The sequence below is a fragment of the Pelecanus crispus genome, chromosome 3, assembly GCF_030463565.1.
Source record: "Pelecanus crispus isolate bPelCri1 chromosome 3, bPelCri1.pri, whole genome shotgun sequence".
Classification (NCBI taxonomy): domain Eukaryota; kingdom Metazoa; phylum Chordata; class Aves; order Pelecaniformes; family Pelecanidae; genus Pelecanus; species Pelecanus crispus.
In genome coordinates, this window is record NC_134645.1 from 101,634,946 (window position 1) to 101,655,015 (window position 20,070).

General features: G+C 37.1%; 1 protein-coding gene across 1 annotated transcript in view; it reads left to right on the forward strand.

Moving 5' to 3' along the window:
- LOC104027713 (protein eyes shut homolog) overlaps positions 1 to 20,070 on the forward strand; it is a 961,671-nt gene that overhangs the window by 123,353 nt on the left and 818,248 nt on the right. The window contains exons 7-9 of the mRNA XM_075707654.1: positions 5,293 to 5,397; positions 5,666 to 5,805; positions 15,223 to 15,389. Of these exons, the coding sequence (XP_075563769.1) occupies positions 5,293 to 5,397; positions 5,666 to 5,805; positions 15,223 to 15,389 (412 nt within the window). The remainder of the gene's footprint in view (positions 1 to 5,292; positions 5,398 to 5,665; positions 5,806 to 15,222; positions 15,390 to 20,070) is intronic.

Below are 20,070 nucleotides of genomic sequence, written 5' to 3' on the forward strand. Positions count from 1 at the left end.
GCTCAGTTTTGGGGCAAGCCTTGTTTAATATCTTTATCAATGATCTGGATGAGGGGATTGAGTGCGCCCTCAGTAAGTTTGCAGATGACACCAAACTGGGTGGGAGTGTTGATCTGCTCAAGGGTAGGAAGGCTCTACAGAGGGATCTGGACATGCTGGATTGATGGGCTGAGGCCAATTGTATGAGATTCAACAAGGCTAAGTGCTGGGTCCTGCATTTGGGTCACAACAACTCCATGCAACTCTGATGGCTTGGGGAAGAGTGGCTGGAAAGCTGCCTGGTAGAAAAGGACCGGGGAGTGTGTCACAACCTGAACTGGACTGTCCAGAGAGGATCGTGGAGGTTCTGTGATTCCCTTGGGCTCAATTAAGGTGAAATGACACCAAATGATCAATTAAACACTTTATTGACAGTAAACACCAACCTGAACTTGGAAAGCACCACGATATGCAGGGGATAAGGGGAACTTTCCCATTGAGTCACGAGGTTCAGAATAGACTCCTTGCTTTCTAAACTACTTTCCAGAGAGGAATCTAGGTGTGGCTATGTCTAATCTTAGTCTCAGCCTTGGTTTATGTGAATAAGGAGACAACCCAAATCAGGAAAGCACCACGATAAGCAATGTGGGTTCTAATCCAAATACTTATAAAAGAAAAGGAAAAGGAAGAAAGAGGAGAGAGAGAGATACCACCACCCTTGGATCCTACAATGTCGATGGTAAGTGCGGCAGTCCTCCAGCAGTGGGCACGCTGCTCCCAGAGCGCAGGGCCTCCGGCTGTGCCGGCAGCGGGTGGGGGAGGCCGGTTCGGAGCAGGGGCAGAGGTGTGGGGTCCTCTGATGGTGGGGGTGTGCCATGTGGCTCCTCAAAGTTTTGTCTTTTATAGGCCAGTCGCCGCCTCTAGTCTCATCCCACTTGAGGCTTGTTCCAGAACGTTCTCCATCTTCTGTGCAGGTGCCACTGTGTGTGGGGGGGTGGTCACGAGGGGTCTTTTGGGGGTCTTTTAGGTGGTCGTGAGCCCCTTCCTCAAATGAACTCTGCATAACTTTGGCCATCAGAGGGCAGAACTGCGAGTCCTCCAATGCCTCCAGGCTCCCTGCCAACTCTGTACCATTTGGCTTCTCACCTGTGGTGCTATGCAGACCCTAATTAATCACTATGGAGACCTTAACTTGTCTCCTGCAGACCTTAACTTGCCTCACCACAATGTTTGAGGCATTAACTCTTTCAGTCCCTGACAGGGAGTTAGTCAACAGCAGGCTGAATATGAGCCAGCAGTGTGCCCAGGTGGCCAAGAAGGCCAACAGCATCCTGGCTTGTATCAGAAATAGCATGGCCAACAGGACTAGGGAAGTGATCATCCCCCCGTGCTCAGCACTGGTGAGGCTGCACCTCAAATACTGTGTTCTGTTTTGGGCCCCTTACTACAAGACAGACATTGAGCTGCTGGAGCATGTCCAAAGAAGAGCAACAAAGCTGGTGAAGGGTCCAGAGCTCCTCATAAAGGAGCAGCTGAGGGGACTGGGGTTGTTTAGTCTGGAGAAAAGGAAGCTCAGGGGACACCTCTACAACCACCTGAAAGGAGGTTGTAGTGAGGTGGGTGTTGGTCTCTTCTGCCAAGTAACAGGCGAAAGGATGAGAGGAAATGGCCTCAAATTGTGCCAGGGGAGGTTTAGATTGGATATTAGGAAAAATTTCTTCATGGAAAGGGTTGTCAAGCATTGGAACAGGCTGCCCAGACAAGTGGTTGAGTCCCCGTCCCTGGAGGTATTTACAAGACGTGTAGATGTGGTGCTTAGGCATGTGGTTTAGTGGTTGACTTGGCAGTGCTAGGTTAACAGTCAGACTCATTGATCTTAAAGGTCTTTTCCAGCCTGAACGACTCTATGATTCTATGAGATGAGGAAATGAAATGAAGCTGTGTCAGGGGAAGTTCAGATCAGATATTAGGAAAAGGTTCTTCAGTGAGAGGGTGGTTTGTCACTGGAACAGGGTCCCCAGGGAAGTGGTCATGGCACAAAGCCTGTCAGAGTTCAAGGAGCATCTGGACAATGCTCTTAGTCATATAGTTTAGTTTTAGGTAGTGCTGCAAGGAGCAGGGAGTTGGACTTGGTGATCCTTATGGGTCCCTTTCAACTTGAGGTAGTCTATGATTCTATGAATCACAGAATCACAGAATGGTTAAGGTTGGAAAGGGAACTTGGGAGGTCATCTTGTCCAACTCCCTTGCTCAAGGAGGGTCACCTAGAGCATGTTGCCCAGGACCATGTCCAGATGGCTTTTGAATATCTCCAAGGATGGAGATTCCACTACCTCTCTGGGCAACCTGTTCTAGTGCTTGATCACCCTTGCAGTAAAAAAATGTTTCCTGATATTCAGGTGTAACCTCAGTTTGTGTCCGTTTGTGGTCACACTTTATTTCAGCGATATGTTGGGCATAGAATTTGTAATTAAACAATTTAACGTGTAAGAATACATGCCTGGGTAAAAAAAGCATAAAGTCATTTTTAAAAATAAACAGTACAACAGTAAACTCTTTAATCAAATTATTTTCCCTCCCTCCTATACTGTATAATTTATTTTTTTCCTTTGTTCCTTATACCTGCTGAACTTATTCCTTATAGAAGAATAACATGCATAATTGCACACAAAAATCTTGTTTGAGTTCTCTAAGTATTGCATTTCTCAATTATTCAGCCCTCACTCACTATGAAGTGATAATTAGGCATTAAAAGCTAAGTGGATTACTGTGGAGATCTCTCCTGACATCCATTTAACACTTAATCAGATCTTAATACCATAAATTATGCATTTCTCAGCAGTATCCAGATTCTAATAAATTCTATAACAGTTTGGAGTTACCAGGTTTTCTTGACCTCATTGTGGCAGGGAAATGTTGTACAGTTCGCTTAAAGGATACAGCCATTATAAGGAATTCAGATTTAGAGCAAAATAATTCTTTAAGCCAGTTTGATTGTACTAATATTTATTCATAAGGGTTTCTTGGACAAGACAATTCCACCCTCATGAATAAATATGAAAAAATGGATCAAAAATGCATATTGAGTTGAAGTTTATTCCCAGCTTTTTTTTTTTCCCCCAATTTTGCCTTCCAGACCTCATTAAGAAAAAAATGAAAAAAAACCCCACATTTCCTAGGAGATAGCAACTTCCTCAATACATTCAGTTCATTTTACTATTAAAATATCTATTTATTTTTAGCATGTCTTTTTGCCAACCAGTATTACACAAAGTTACATTTTATAACTCTTGTCCTGGCTCATAGCATGGCTTTCTAAAAGTATTAATCACGATCATATCTCTCCAGAGATACAGATACATACAGTTACCAATAGTGTAAATACAAAGTGCACAAATGAGAGTCTTGTAAATGTAAGGTCATGTTGTCCATAGTTGCCCGTGTAATATTACATATTACATTGTAATAACAAAGAGCAAGAAGTATCTAATTTCCTATTTTCTCTATTTTTAAGATTTTACAGTAATAATATACTTAAAAAAAAAATTCTAACCCAGTAAGCTTTATAACTTACAGTAAAATATAATCTTGGCTGTTGAAAAATTGATATATGTTAATACTTGGCTATTTTTGGCTGAGGAGCAAAGGACAAAATAAACATTAAAAGTCCATATAGCATGCTGGTCAACCTCTGTAAATAGATGAGATTGTACATGTGGGTCAGCACCTGTTGGCCCAAGGTAGAGATTTTTAGCCAACAAATCACAGCATTAAGGCCTTAATAAGTATATTCCTGTTTACATTTATAGAATTCCATAAAAATCAACCTTTATGTCTTAGCTTGACACTCCATTCCAGCATATTAAAAGATGCAGTGTACGTTTCTCGAAGCTTAAGTGTTTTATATTTGGAATGGACTGAAGTGAATGAAATCGGCAGAAATGCTTTGCTGAAATGGAAACATAGTCATTTCTTACCATATTTTATACCATTAGTTCATGTTCTCCTGATGTCTCTGGCTTTAGATCAAAAGGAGAGCTGATTAAAAATTTAAAAACAATTTCATTATTTGAAGTAACATTATTTCTTTTCTGTATGAAGAATTTCCAATAGAATACTAACTTTTGACACAACATTTTACAGACCATATTGTCTGATTAAAGAAATGATCCCAATTTCTTGTACGTCTGTCCCAAACATTCTTCTCCTGTGCAGCTCTTCGATGTTTTCTGTTTAAGCCACTGAGTGAAGTAACACTGATTACAAACAAGTTGGTGGTAAAAACATCAGTAATCTACTGTTATTTTCTTTTCGAAGTTTTCCTCTCTGAAACTTTTCAAAACTCCTCCACCTTCTTCTAGTTTTCTCAACAGTAAAGATTGTTTCACTTTTCATTTCTATATTCTTTATCTTTTCTAAAATTGAAGAAAAATATATGGGACTCCTGCTGTAGAGATATCAAATTAAAAATGAAAAAAATATCATGGAAAAAGGTATAATAGCACACCAATAACAAGAAAAAAAAATCTCAGGAACCTCTACACAGAATTCATTATATTGTTTTCAGTACCAAAAAGAATAAGGAGAAAACCTTAATGTGTTTCTTGGTTGTGGTCCTTTTTTTTTTTTTGGTCAAATCTGCTGGTTTTCAAAGACTAATGGTAAAGCTGACAGCCCTCCTTATTGACTATTATCACATTGCCAGAGATATATTCCTCTTCAGTACATTTTTTTTTTTAGAACTGTCCAGTTACAAGTTCAGTTATTTCTTCCTGGTGAGCTAAAAAAAAGTCTTCAGCTAAATGAGCAAGTAATTGCTCAGTGGAATGACATTAAAGGTTACCTTGGACAAATGTGGACTAGCTTTTTCCTAGCCAAAATGGAACCCAGAAAAGACATAACGAATATATACATAATAGAATCAAAAGTCTTGAGTAGAGATCAGGGATGACTCATGCAGCAGTAAAAAGTAGAAGAAAATGCAAAGGTATTACCTCCATTTCAGATTATTATTTCCAGTGAAAGTCCTCCCTCTTCAGCTCCTTATGCCCCTTTGGATCCCATCTAAAACTGGTTTTTAATGCTGAAAGAGTTCGATTTGACCTTTTCTTTAAGACCCTGAGATTTTTTTTTATATATAAATGAAGAGAAAGGGGTCTGGAAACTTACACAAGTCTTTAAATTCTAACAGATATTCCAGAAACATTATTTAAAGCAATAGTTATTTTACCATTATTACTAATATAGTTCATGGGTTTTTTCTAAGAACATGATATTCTTAACCTTTTTCGATTTTTTTTTTTTCAACCCCAGGAGAATTCTGCGAGGTTGAAATTGATAACTGTGGTTCCAATTCATGTGAAAATGGAGGAACATGTGTTGCCTATGAAGATCATTTTAAGTGCACTTGCCCTATAGGTGAGTCATTGGAAATTTATTGTATTTTCTAAACAGAACAAAGAAAATGTCATCCAAATATTTAAGTTTAAGAAATAGCAACATAAAAATAGCAATATATCTCAATGTATGCAATAAGCATTTTTATGAAGAATCCCACTTTTTCAATTTGTTTAGGAAATAAATGCCAAATTACTCGAGTAGAGTGGTGTTAACTGCTAACATCCTGAGCAGACATAATGTCAATATTCTGAATGAACTGTGATTAAACATTCTCTTTGTGGTGCAGGTTTTGAAGGTGAAAGATGTGAACTGGATATTGACGCCTGTCTATTCTACAATATAAGCTGTGCCCCAGGAGCACTGTGTATGGATAAATCTCATGGATTTAATTACACGTGTTTATCACCATGTATTGGAAACACAGAGGTAGGATAAAGTGATATATTCCCCACAGTGTTTTTGGGAAATCAAACAAGTTATTCTAAGAGCAGTGAGCTGATGAAGCCTTGTTTCCCATGGGTTTCCGAAACACTACTCATTCTTGATACATTGTCATGCTAACCTTCCTCTTTCCTGTGTAACATGCACACCCAAAAGTGCATGATGTTATTAGTCTGGTCATTGTCCAACCAACCGTGTAATGTCTGAGCTCTGCTTTTCTTGCTCTTTATAGCTTTACTCACTGATGTCTCCTTCTATCCCTTACTTGCTACTGCTATGTTGTGAAACTCGTAGGAACTTAACGCGAAATTTCCTTGAAATGTTTGATATGTTTAAAAGTTACTAGAGAGAAGGCTGATGATACATCAATGCACAGAAAGAATGACAAGAGGTTCATTTCCATTAAAAAACAAAAATAAAGACCATAATCAACCAAACAACAAAAAAACTAAAGCAAAACTAACTACGCTGCAATGAGAGCTGAAAATGCAGTTAGAAAAAATCAAAATTCTCCTTGCAAGTTACTCTTAAATGCTCACATAATATAGTAATGAATTTGATTTTTGTACATTCAAAGTATACTAGAAATCTTTATGTTAGATACTGACAATGCTTAGGCCAAAATAGCATCCATTGTGTACCCAGATGTCTTTAAGAAATGTATTTGCTGTATCCTTAATTCCCTTTAGTGACCTTTTCAATTCAATTACTGGTTTGGGTAGGATTCATTCACATCAGGGTGGACTATAGACCCAGGCCCTTGAGTTACTGAGATTTTGATATGGGGTAAAGTAAAATATTGTTGCACTTTTTTATTATGATAGTTATTTTAAAAGCTATGTACACAATGCTATATAGCCCTTTCAAACAGCTGCTCAAACATGATAACCAGTGTTTCAAAGGCTTAATCAATTCTTTTATTGAAATATATACACCATAAAAATATACTATGCAGAGCAGGCAATGTGTTTACAAAGAAGCAATCAACATTTATGTCACCTTGAAGTCCATGGGTACACACTCACCAATGAATATGAAATGTAACACTGAAATACTCACTGGCTCAAAGGTTTATATTTAAAATGTTCAGCATCTGGTAAATGGTAACATTTTTATGATTTAAAGTGTCACACTGAGTGCAAATTTATTGTACATGGCATAATACCATAATGATGCAATAATCATTATGGCTAGTTAGGATGGGAAGTGATGGTGTGCCAGGGATGCTGATGGGAGCTACTAAAACATTTTACTGTAATATTTGCTTAAAAGCCCTCAGACATATATAATTTATTCAAACAAACATTTCATAGACCATCATAAATGTCATTTGGGAAAAAAAAAATATATATATGTATCTATATACACTCATTGTATGAGACTTAATTTGGGCATAATGTGAATAATTAGTAGATTTTCTAATGGGAAAGGGAATAAAAACTTAAATAAAGGAGTGATATGTTTGCATTTTACTTGTTTTCTTATCCTACAGATCATTAAAGTAATATCATTTGCTTATTGGAAAAAATAAAGGCCTTATTCAAACAAATGAATATTTGAATACTTTTTAAAGTAGTGAAAGCAATAATTTGAAATTAAAGGCCTATATTAATCAGTAAATTACATAATATTGCATTTAATGCTTTATTTGTTCTTTGTGGCTGGAAAGTAAGTATATATTTTTGCATTCTTTCATTTCTTTTCCATTTCCAATGGTACCTTACTTGTGCTGAACTGCTTTACCTCTGTGTATTCAGAACAACAGACTGAAAAGATTGGTACTATTTTTAGTATTTTCTTAATAAACAAAAGGTAAATTTAAGTCATTGGGGCTCTTTTATCTCTGTATAAAGGTATAATGATACTAATACGTTGGGTTTTATTTTTTTTCTTTCCCACCACAACACTTAAAATGTTAAGGTTGGTTTTAATATTATTCTAATTATAATTTATTTTAAAATAAATATATATTAAAAAAAGAAAGCAATGTGAATGTATTAAAACAAGGGATATCTTCCTTTAAATTTCAAAATCTAATCTTAACTTTGTGATGAGGATAAAACCTGCCTGCTCTGTACCTAGGATTATGAAGGACATCCAAATAAATCAAAATTTTGGCATCTTTAAATTAATGACTTCCACAAGATCAAATTCAGCCACTTCATATTATAATATCTTTTCTTCTTTCATCTACTCCAGAAGACATCAAAAGAAATAAAGAAAATATCCTTGTCCCATTTGAATACAGGATGTATGCTACAAACCCAATATTTTTATTAACAGGAGTACATAGAGAATTGATAAGAGCAGAGGTAATAACAAACAGCTGTAGTGCAACATTCTAGATGTAGATCACAGGACCACAGAACCACAGAACAGCCCAGGCTGGAAGTGACCTCGAAAGAACATCTAGTCCAACCTTTTGTGGGAAATGAAGCCTAGGTGAGATTATAGAGTCATAGAATTGTTTAGGTTGGAAAAGACATTTAAGATCATCAAGTTCAACCATTAACCTAACACTACCAAGTCCTCCACTAAACCAGTTAAGGGTAGAGTAATAATTAATTTCATGTTTCCTGGCTTAGTGGCTGGATTATTCTCTAATGAAAGTAAAACTAGGAAACATTAAGGTTGGAAAGGACCTCTAAGATCATCAGTCCATCAACCCAACACCACCATGTCCCAAATGGCCATGTCTACATGGTTTTTGAACACCTCCAGGGATGATGACTCCACCACCTCTCTGGGCAGCCTGTTCCAATGCCTGACAACACTTTCCGTGAAGAAGTTTCTCCTAATATCCAACCTAAACCTCTCTTGATGCAACTTGAGGCCATTTCCTCTCTTCCTGTCGCTAACTACTTGGGAGACTGACACCTAGCTTGCTACAACCTCCTTTCAGGTAGTTGTAGAATCCTCATAAGACTTGTGCTCTAGCCCCTTCGCCAGCTTCGTTGCCTTGCTCTGGACACGCTCCAGCACCTCAATGTCTGTCTTGTAGCAAGGGGCCCAAAACAGAACACAGTATTTGAGGTGCAGCCTTACCAGTGCCAAGTACAGGGGGGCGATCACTTACCTGCACCTGCTGGCCACACTATTCTTGATACAAGCCAGGATGCTGTTGGCCTTCTTGGCCACCTGGGCACACTGCTGGCTCATGTTCAGCCGGCTGTCTACCAGCACCCCCAGGTCCTTTTCCACCAGGCAGCTTTCCAGCCACTCTTCCCCAAGCTGTCAGAGTTGCATGGGGTTGTTGTGACTGAAGTGCAGGACCCGACACTTGGCCTTGTTAAACCTCATACAGTTGGCCTCGGCCCATCAGTCCAGCCTGTCCAGATCCCTCTGCGGGGCCTTCTTACCCTCGAGCAGATCGATACTCCACCCAACTTGGTGTCATCTGCAAACTTACTGAGGGCGCACTCAATCCCCTCATCCAGATCATTGATAAAGATATTAAACAAGACTGGCCCCAAAACAGAGCCCTGGGGAACACCACTTGTGACCCGTCTACAACTGGATTTAACTCCATTCACCACCCTATCTAGCACTGTTATCTAGTACTCTGTCCAGTCACATCTAGAAGACCTACTGTGATGGAAACTCCACCACATCCCTGGAGAGATTATTCACTTCAAAAGCCCACCTGTGACCCAAACAATCACAAATGTAGAGGTATCCTGTGTGATTAATTTTAGTGGCCACAGTTAAGTCCTATTGAGCCATTTTATTGCTTCCCTCGAAAGACTAGTTTTTCAAAATTTTGTCAGCAAGCTTACAAAATCATAGGTTCCGTTAGGATTTCCTGAGAAAATACTTGAAATTGTAGCAGTAACTATGGGAACTTCAAGATGTTGGCCAATGTTTGTTTGTTTTTTTTTTTTTTAAAGGAATCATAGGAGTTAAAAAGTACTTTTCAATTATTTTTTTATTCTGTTTTCAGTTTTAAACATAAACAGACACACTTAGTGGGCATCAACTTGGTTTGTTAAAAATAATTCCCATGCGAGTTAGGAACTGAACCGTCTCTGAAAAGTCCTCTCAGTGTCTATCTACCTCTTTACAGTACTAAAGTTGTGTCCAGCTGGATTATTGAGGTCCACTTGCATAATTTACTTGGAAGTTTCTTTCCTCTTTCTATGAGCCAAATGATCCCAAGTTACCCTGTTACGTTTGCAGACAGGATCACTGTTCCAACCTTCTGAATGAAATATCTATGTGCTCAGTGTATGCCTAGTGTTTAGGGGAGCTGCCACTTTCATGCTTGTCCTGGTCCTTACATGCTGTGCAAGTTTATACAGTTTCCTCATTTGTAAAAGTAAGGCAATCACATAAATCATGGAAGAGTGATATAAAGTATGGATGCTCGTGTTGTTTTCTTTGAGCTGGATGTATTAGGAGGAAAAAAAACACCTGAGAGATCTTGAAAGCTAGAAAATTTTCAATAAGGCTTTTCTGGTTAACTTCAAAGTTGTACCTGCAAATAACTCTCTTTTCAACAAATCTCTGTTGCTTGTGATGGAGGTGACATGACATGATGCTTGACTTTCAGATTAGAGGTTACTTTGCAGTTCTGACATATTGCAAATACTGCACCAATTGTTTGATTTAAACAGATTTTAAAATGCCTTAATGGAAACAATTTGTGCGTGTGTATTTTTGTCAATCTGTTTAATAAATTTATGCGTAAAGAGAGGCTTGTGGGCCTCAAATCATGGTGGTATTTTCAAGTTATACCTTCTTGGTTTAAGGTAAACTTTTCAACATCCAAACAAGAAAGAAAATACTTAGATGCTTTAATAGAAGTTTGCTCTGGGGAACTTCGCAAAAATATTTGGGAGGTGGATGTCTTTGAATCACTAGGTGTTTACCTTTGAGAACCTGCACAGGGTAGTGAAGACAGGAAAAGTAGGAAAAGGCAGGTATTATTTTATGTCTTATACAATTATATGCATTCATATATTCAGAAATTAAGCCTTTTTTATTTAAAGAAAACTAATAATAATCAATCCATTTAAAGTTTTGGGAGAAAGTGTTATTTGTAAGAAAGTTAAAAAAAAAAAAAAGTAAAAAAGGCAAAGGGAGGCGTAGTTAGCCAAAAATTGCCAGGAGTGAATAATTTCAAGCCAATTTATTTTCTTCCTGTAACAAGAATAGAAATGGCAAAAGTAAAAAGCTTTTACAAAAGCTGAAATAGATCAGCTTCTCATGTAGTAATCTCATAAGCAAGCTAGTGAAACAATGCACCTGCTCCAGTTTGATGTAAAGCAGCTAAGATAATGATACTCAACTATTCTAGCAGTAGTTTCCTGGACAAATGTTCAAGGGAAACAGCAAGTAGTGTTCTGCAAGAGCCTGACTTGCACCCAGTTCCACTCAATATTTCCGTTCTGAATGGTGGAAGAGATTACACATCACAAAACTGAATCTGACACCACCTTGGAGAAATGATCTAGAAAAGTAAGATGGAATTTAGTGTGTACATTTGCAAAGGACAAGTGACATCCGTGAACTTCAGGATTGTTGTGTGAAATTAATCTCCAAAATAAGAAATTAAATGACCCTTCAGTTACTAGTGCTAGGAGGCATTGCAGGTAGGATTTTAGATGCAGAGCAATATAGCCATCTGTAGAAATATATATTCTATATAGTTCTCTACAAAGTTCACTTTTTAGAAACTACTTTAACAATACTTACTACACTTAGGGAATTGAAAAATAATGCTTAATTGTCAGGAGCCAGAGTAGCAAAACTGAATAAAAGGAAACATAGTGGAACAGAGTCTGCATAAATAAGAACTCACTCACTCATACCTGGAGACCATGATAGGCATCAGTTCTGCTTATAGACAACCTAAGGATTTTAAGCATTTGCTTCATGATGAATAATTCAGTAGCCTCTACAATGCAGGTAAAACTTAAATCTACAAACATTTAAATTAAACAGAGTGTTTCCTTCATATTAATCATACTTTTCCATTTTTTATTTTCATAATTTCTTCTGGACTTTTCAACAAACATTTCTTGAAATTTTGATATTTTTGTTTTGAGGAGGGATTTTTTTGCATTTTATTTATTTTAAGAAAAATTTTTTATCTACTTGCTTAACGTACCACTAGTCCAGGAAAGAACATAGGGCAGATTAACTAAAATTACAATTTTGAAAAATTTTTGATATCCAGGTACAACTGATTTTACAGTAATAAAGCCTGAAGATTGCAGTAAAATGATATGCCTGTGAAAAAAAATAAAATATATATGCGTGCCTGTGTGTGTGTATATATATATAAAAATAAAGTACAGGATTTTTCAAACTGCAGAGAATTCCAGGAAAAGTGGGATGGAAGAACTGTTAGGAAATAATGATTGAACTGAGTGAGATCCTTCTACCTCAGTGTCTTATATGTTGAGCAATGGACAACAGATGACATGTAGAGAAGAGACAGACATATAGTAGGGTTACTTCTCTCAATTACTGCAGAGTGAAGAAAAGAGAAGAATAAAATGTAATCATATAGGGACTAATTATCTTTCCTTGCTCTAATAACATTTCCTGGTTGATATTAGAAGGAAGTGATTCTTAAGTTTTTATCAAGACTACATAATAAGGTAGATTTGTTTTAAAGTACTTGCTGTAGACAGAAGTGTGATGATCAGACTGCCCAGAAGAGCCTTTGTTTATGGTCTGTTAAATCATAAGACTCGCCTTTAATTATAGAATTATATAATGCTTTGGGTTGGACGGGACCTTTAGAGATCATCTAGCCCAACCTCCAATCGTAACTATGAGCAAGATTTACTTTGGGAAAAAGAAAAAGCTGATTGGTGGGAGGATGTTGCTCTTTCCAAAACTCCATTTATTTATTTTCATTTAAATGTATTTATAGAATCACAGAATCATAGAATGCTTTGGGTTGGAAGGGACCTTTAGAGGTCATCTAGCCCAACCCCCCGGCAGTGAGCAGGGACAGTTTTAACTAGATCAGGTTGCTCAGAGCCCCATCCAACATGACCTGGAATGTTTTTAGGGATGGGGCCTCCACTACATCTCTGGGCAACCTGTTCCAGTGCTTCACCACCCTCATTGTAAAAAATTTCTTCCTTACGTCTAGTCTAAATCTCTCCTTCTTTAGTTTAAATCCATTATTCCTTGTCCTGTCACAACAGGCCTTGCTAAAAAGATTGTCCCCATCTTTCCTGTAGGCCCCCTTTAAGTACTGAAAGGCCGCAATAAGGTCTCCTCACAGCCTTCTCTTCTCCAGGCTGAACAACCCCAACTCTCTCAGCCTGGCCTCGTAGGAGAGGGGCTCCAGCCCTCGGATCATTTTGGTGGCCCTCTTCTGGACCCGCTCCAACAGGTCCATGTCCTTCTTGTGCTGAGGGCCCCAGAGCTGGACGCAGTACTCCAGGTGAGGTCTCACCAGAGCAGAGCAGAGGGGCAGAATCACCTCCCTCGACCTGCTGGTCACGCTTCTTTTGATGCAGCCCAGGATACGGTTGGCTTTCTGGGCTGCAAGCACACATTGCTGGCTCATGTCCAGCTTTTCATCCACCAGCACCCCCAAGTCCTTCTCCGCAGGGCTGCTCTCAATCCCTTCATCCCCCAACCTGTACTGATACCAGGGGTTGCCCCGTCGCAGGTGCAGGACCTTGCACTTGGCCTTGTTGAACCTCATGAGGTTCACACAGGCCCAACTCTCTAGCTTGTCCAGGTCCGTTTGGATGACATATATTAAAAAAATTATTAAAAATATATTAAAAAATATATAAAATAATATATATTAAAAAACATATTAAAAAAAAGTAAGAAACGAATCTTTGTTGTAACTTTAGAAAACCACAATGCTGTATTTAGTTTGACTTTAGTAATAGATTAATAAATGTATTTAGCCTTAATTTCTTATAAAATCCTTAAACATTCTAACTCAGAGTTTTCAATATTTAAACTGATAGGGAATTAATTTTACAGTAGAGATAAAAGTCTATCTGATAGAGAAAACTATTAACTAGATTTAATGCTAAAAATATATTTTCCATAGTTTTAATTTTAATTTAAAGCTGCTTTAGATTGCACTAACATCTTAAAGGGTAACACATTTCTTCACAGTATAAACTATCAAACAACTTAAGAACATAATGAATATTGTGGCAATATTGAAATATAACTTTTGTCTTAATTGTCTATTTTTTTTCTAGATGGTTTTCTTGAGTGTAAACTTATTTGACCTATTTGACCCTTGAGAAAACAGTAAGTCTCAGGACAAAATCCTGCAGAAATGTTTAAAGAAAAAAGACGACACATAAAAATCAAAAAAGATAATATTTCCAAAACTATACACATAGGGGTTTCTTTTGCATTTAGGTTTAGCAGTGCTTTTCTTCAAGAAGATTTCCTATTGAACAAGGATCCCAAGTCTAAAATTCAGTACTGAGAGCATAGCAAAAATCGCTTTTTAGAGGTCTAATTTTAAGGTCAATTTAGAACTTAATCAAAGACAAATGAATATTAGGGTATTTCTGCCAAGAACTGTTATTATTACAAATCTTAATGACATTATAAAGAGATTCAGACTCAATCAAACTGAAGTACTAGTGCATTAGCTCATCTTCTAGACACCATTTTCTTTAGAAACCAATTGATTAGAAGAAGAGGTCTTAATTGCTTTGAAATGAAAATGTAGTTATGCGTTTTTACACTGGCAAAATTTTCATGGAAATGAAATGATATCCTAAAAGTAAAATGAAGAAAGGAGCACTCACTGTGACCTAGAACCTTCTGTAGTTTTTGAAGAATACAGGAGATACTGTTCTAGTAAGTAATATTAGCAAAGAAAGGCTAAAAGAAAAAATGCTGTTCCAGTATAGGTTTATTAATTTTTTAATATCTGCAGGTTAAAAAGAAAGAACGTTCTGATCTTCCCAGAGCACAGATGTTTTATATACATATGTATATAAAAGAGATTCAAGGACAGGTTGTAAATCAGAATTATGATTAAAATTAAAAAAAAAAATCATTCAGTCTTTTTTCCCTGATAGCTACAAATTCAATTAAATTCTACATAGGTTTTAAACACAGGAACAGTTTTTCTACTCTTTCAATGGAAAAATAACAGATTAGTTCACTATCAGCCCTCCTAAAACAAGCACATTTTAAGGTCAGTTATGAAAATGGCACTCTTAAATTGAATCATAAATGCCTCTTTCCAACTAAACAATTATTTGATATATTGATTTAATGACATTCAGTGTGTTAGGTTCTTGTAGATCTGTCTTTTGTAATACTACAACATAAAAAACATTAAATAACCATATTTATTACCAATGGCTTATTCAGTTCAACTCTTTGGGGAAAAAACCCAACATGTAGAGAAAAACCTCTTTATGTTTTTGTAATTCTCATCTTCAGGTATGTGCAAATGGAGGTAGCTGCTTCTACGATGAAGAAAACAAGAGATCTCACTGTGTCTGTGCTCTTGGATGGACAGGACAAACATGCCTGGATAATATTAATGACTGTGAGGTAAATCAGTGCCAACATAGAGCCACATGTGAAGATGGAATTAATAAATACAGGTACTAACATGACACTTTCCATACAAGCCTTCATAAAGAAGTTTATGCTGTATGAAGATGGTTTTGCTTTCAACAAGAATTACAAAGGGAGTTACTATTGCAGTAATATTTTTCTCAGATTATAAAATGCCAGGGATACTAACTTTCAATAAATATGCACATTCAATAAGACTGTGCAGTCTGAAATATTGCACAGGAAGGCCTCACAAATATTCCTCTTTGCTGGACAAAGAAGTTTAACTAATTATGCAAAATCTCAGATAAACAAGTCATCTATTTTAGTAAATGGTAAACACTTTATGAGCCCAGAGTGTGACATGAAGTGACTTCTCTTATTAAAACTGGAATTATAATTTTCAAGTGAATAGTTGAAATGCTGAATTATTTGTGGCTTTTTTTTTTTTTTTTTTTAGGTATTGACAAAACTGCCAAGCATATGCTTACCTTAGTGAGCTGTAACATGCTGTAGATATTTGAAAATGAGACTCTACAAGTATGGGGAAAAAATAAATGGAAAAGGATTTCTTCAATAAGCAGAGTTCAGCTGTTCTTATCAGGCTTGAATTATTTATTTTTCCTCTACAAAAAACAGAATAACTAAAATCTCTCCATAATGTTTGTGAATGTATTTTGAAAGACTAATTTTATGCTGTGTCCTGTACATAGAAGCACTGTAATTAATATGCTTTAATGTTTCTCTTTAGGAAAGCTTGCAATAGTGGACTAAATTAAAATCGAAGTAATTACAAATTTCTTCCATTCCCTCTCTGATTTTATAGGATCTTCTGTAATAATAACTGAAATCCACAAATAAGCACACAAATACAGATAAGTATATGATTCTCAATATACCAGAGTTAAAAGGAACTTTTGCCACAGCATCCTTACATCCTTCCTTTTTGCCAGCTTGCAATCAACTCTTGAATCTAATTACTGGACGATATTTTGACATTCTATTTGACTGATAAATCTGTGTTTTTCCTGTCTGTATCAGGAAAAGAATTCTGATAGAAGAGCAAAGCCATGTTCACCTTACAAAATCCACTAGAATTTACCAAGAAATGAGTAGGTCTGAAGACTTCTGGTAAAACAAGACCTTTTGAATTTAGCTCGCTAATCCAGACTCAGGCTACTGACAGAAAACACTTCTTACTTTTTCAGTCTTTGAAAGACAAACTATGTTGACAGATCAGTATGCTTATTTAAGGAGCAAGAAAATTTACCATAAAGATCTTGATTCTAGATGTGTTAGTGGACAGTTTTGTTATCAGAGAACCTGACCCCACAGGAACACAATTGATTATTTTGCAGACAATGTGCAGAGTGTTTACTGTGCAGCACCTGCTCTGTTGACAGAGGATTATTGTTTCTCAATGACAGTGAAGCATTTTTTAAGAGACCTGAACTATTCCTTCCTTAAAAATAATGGAATTTCCCAGGAGCTATTTATTGTCAACAATTAAAGCAATTGCCATTTCCCCTTTCCAATACACCATTAAAACCAAAAGAATAGGAGAGGAAATGCTGGCCATAACCACTGTAGTAACCCAACTTTTTCAAAAGACTTTTGCAATTTGCATTTCTATCCTAAAATGGTTATCAATTTTTACAAGGCAAAGTATTTGATGCAAAGTAGTTTTAGGACGACATAAGAAAACTGTCAGCAGAATATATGAAGAATTAGATGTGTAAGTGCCATTAGCAACCCTACTGAAATCCATTTTTAAGGTTGTTATAGTCGTTCAAAACATCACTAACCTTTATCTCGTCCACTTATTAAATAAGCCAAAATGTTATGTTATAGTTTTTTATTTATGGAAAATTAGTGTAAAACTCTAGACTTTTCTCCTAGTTAAGAAACCTTAACTTCTAACTTAATTATTAAACTTTGGTCATAATGTATTGTTCCAGTGGTGACTTGTTATAGTAATGCTAAGACCAGGAAAACATAGAAAGTATCCAGCTTAGCTTCAAGAACATCCCCTTCTTTTAAGCCCTCATATTCCACAAGCTGTCAGTTTTTTTCCAGAATGGAAATAAGCACTCATCTGTATGTAATTTTTCTAACTTTTTATCTCCTTACCATGGCATGTTCTGTTTCTCCTCCCATTGTGAAATGACTATCCCAGACAGTAGCGTCACATAGATGTATATTTATATAGGTGTCTATATGCAGAGAATTTCCTTTGAGTTCAAGATGGGGAATTGCTCCAGCTGAAGGAGGAGGACTTTAAAACTATGATGTAGTATAACACTCAGTAAGGCTACATAAAAGCAACAGAATCACAATAATAAGTCTAATGAGTTCTACTCCTTTGGTTTAGTGAGCCTTCTCTTACAACTAAAGTGGCCTCAATCATACTGACACAAAACCTCTTATTAATTCAAATTAATAACAACAGCCCCATGCAATGCTACAGGCTTGGGGAAGAGTGGCTGGAAAGCTGCCTGGCCGAAAAGGACCTGGGGGTGTTGGTAGACAGCCGGCTGAACATGAGCCAGCAGTGTGCCCAGGTGGCCAAGAAGGCCAACAGCATCCTGGCCTGTATCAGGAATAGTGTGGCCAGCAGGAGCAGGGAGGTGATTGTCCCCCTGTACTCGGCGCTGGTGAGGCCGCACCTGTAACACTGTGTCCAGTTTTGGGCCCCTCAATACAAGAAAGACATTGAGGTGCTGGAGCGTGTTCAGAGAAGGGCAACAAGGCTGGTGAAGGGTCTGGAGCACAGGCCTTATGAGGAGCGGCTGAGGGAACTGGGAACTATTAGATTAAGACACTTGAAGAAGCTGTATTGTAGGATTTACCACTGTTTAAAAGGTCATGATAAACTAACATGTTTTAAAAATGTACTTTAGTCTATAGATGTAGCTCTGAGGTCAGCATTTCATGAGTTTTTATGCAGGAAAACTTCCCATTAAGAAGTTAGATTTGGTGTACAGTAAAGCTTGAGTTGCCAACTCATTTTTCAGTATTCAGTATATAAATTTCAGCGTTTATAATTTAATCTTGAATTAATCTCACTAGGAAAGACTAAAGCCTTACCTAGTGACACACTGATAAATAAAATGCTTGGGAATATGAAATACTTCTTTGCATGATGCCAGCAAGATTATGAGATGTAAACATAATTTAGATAACTTCTGAATATTACAAAATTTAAAGCTTCTATTACTTTATTCATCCTTGAATTTTTCTATTTTCTGCCAGCTGGATAAATTAAGCTGTTTGATTAGATTTTTTTTTAATATCTAATTTTCCATCTTCAAGTTTATTCATCCGATACTATATATGCAATTTGACTGCAGGACCTAGGTGGCAGTGCCATATAAAGTTAGTGCTATGATATACACAGTTTTCTGTAGCAATAATAGGCTGCTTCCACTACCGAAAGAGAAAAAATACTTTTCCTTGCTTTGCTACAATTCCAGAAGGTAGGTGAATATATGTCGCAATTTCGTAAGGAATATCTCTGTAATAAGTTATACAGCAGCTTTTCTGCAGAGAATATAGATGCTTACAAAAAGCCAAAGTTAAACTAAATAACTTTTTTAGTCCATTTATGAATGTGTGTGCAGTGCATATTTCAACTTGAAAACAAAATAATTAATGCTAAGTGGAGTTAATGTGCTTGGACTACTATAGTAATAATAAAAAAACCCATTTATTAAAAAACAAAGTAAAGGGGTACTGGGAAGTCCTTGCTAATGCCAAGCTTCAGTGCTCCTATGTGCCTTCTGTCTCAGGATAGAAAATAGCTGGGTCATCTCCTGGCACAGATCAGCACAACCACATCTTGAGTCTGGTCTTTGGCTTTTTTTCAGTCATTTTAAAGATTCATCCATTGTATACATTTATTTACTCAATTGCACAAGTCGTACTGCATCTCTTTATTGCAGGCAGTCTGCGGTGACCTTGTGACAGCTGCCCTGCCTGGACTAACTAGTACCAACTTGTTTACCTGCACACCTGCTGCTCTAGACCTTTGGTGATAAAAAGTTATATCCTACTGCATATTGGTAGGAACATATTGCAGCTATGCCATAACCATCTGTATTTAAGTAACACATTCCTTTTTACACTAAATTCTATGCCTGATTTATCTGCATCTCTTTTTAATATTTATTTTGCAGGCATATCAAATTATTGTCCAATTTTGACTAGATCCAGGCAGTGCAGTAGCGATGTAGTCATCTGCATGATATGTGCGGGAGCAAAGCAATCAACAATAGGGTAACTGTGGCTTGAGTTTGGTACCCACTACTAAAATCCATGTTTGTAGTAAAAGCATTGAGGTATTGGGTTTCCCTCCTAGGATCTGTTATACTCGAAATCTTGCTATGGTCAAAAAAAACCATATGCGAAGCAAAGAAATTATTGTTATTCCCATTGATGTTAATATAAAACTTCTTCATATTTACCTTTTCTTTGACACCATGCTCGTCCTTTCAACATTCCCCCAGTTTGTAAGGTTGACATTTTAGTCTTCCTTAAGAATGTCGTTGCGGGGGGTCATTAGCATCTCCTGGTCTTTGCTGGGAGGCATCCCCCCGTCCCCAGAGGGGTCATTCCCAGAGCTGAAACTGGAGCAGGGAAGGCAGCAGTCACTGGGCCTTGAAGCAGGGTTTATACCATTGAAACCCAGCTCAGGCCATGGCAGGGCTGAGCCCCTGCACTGACATGTCA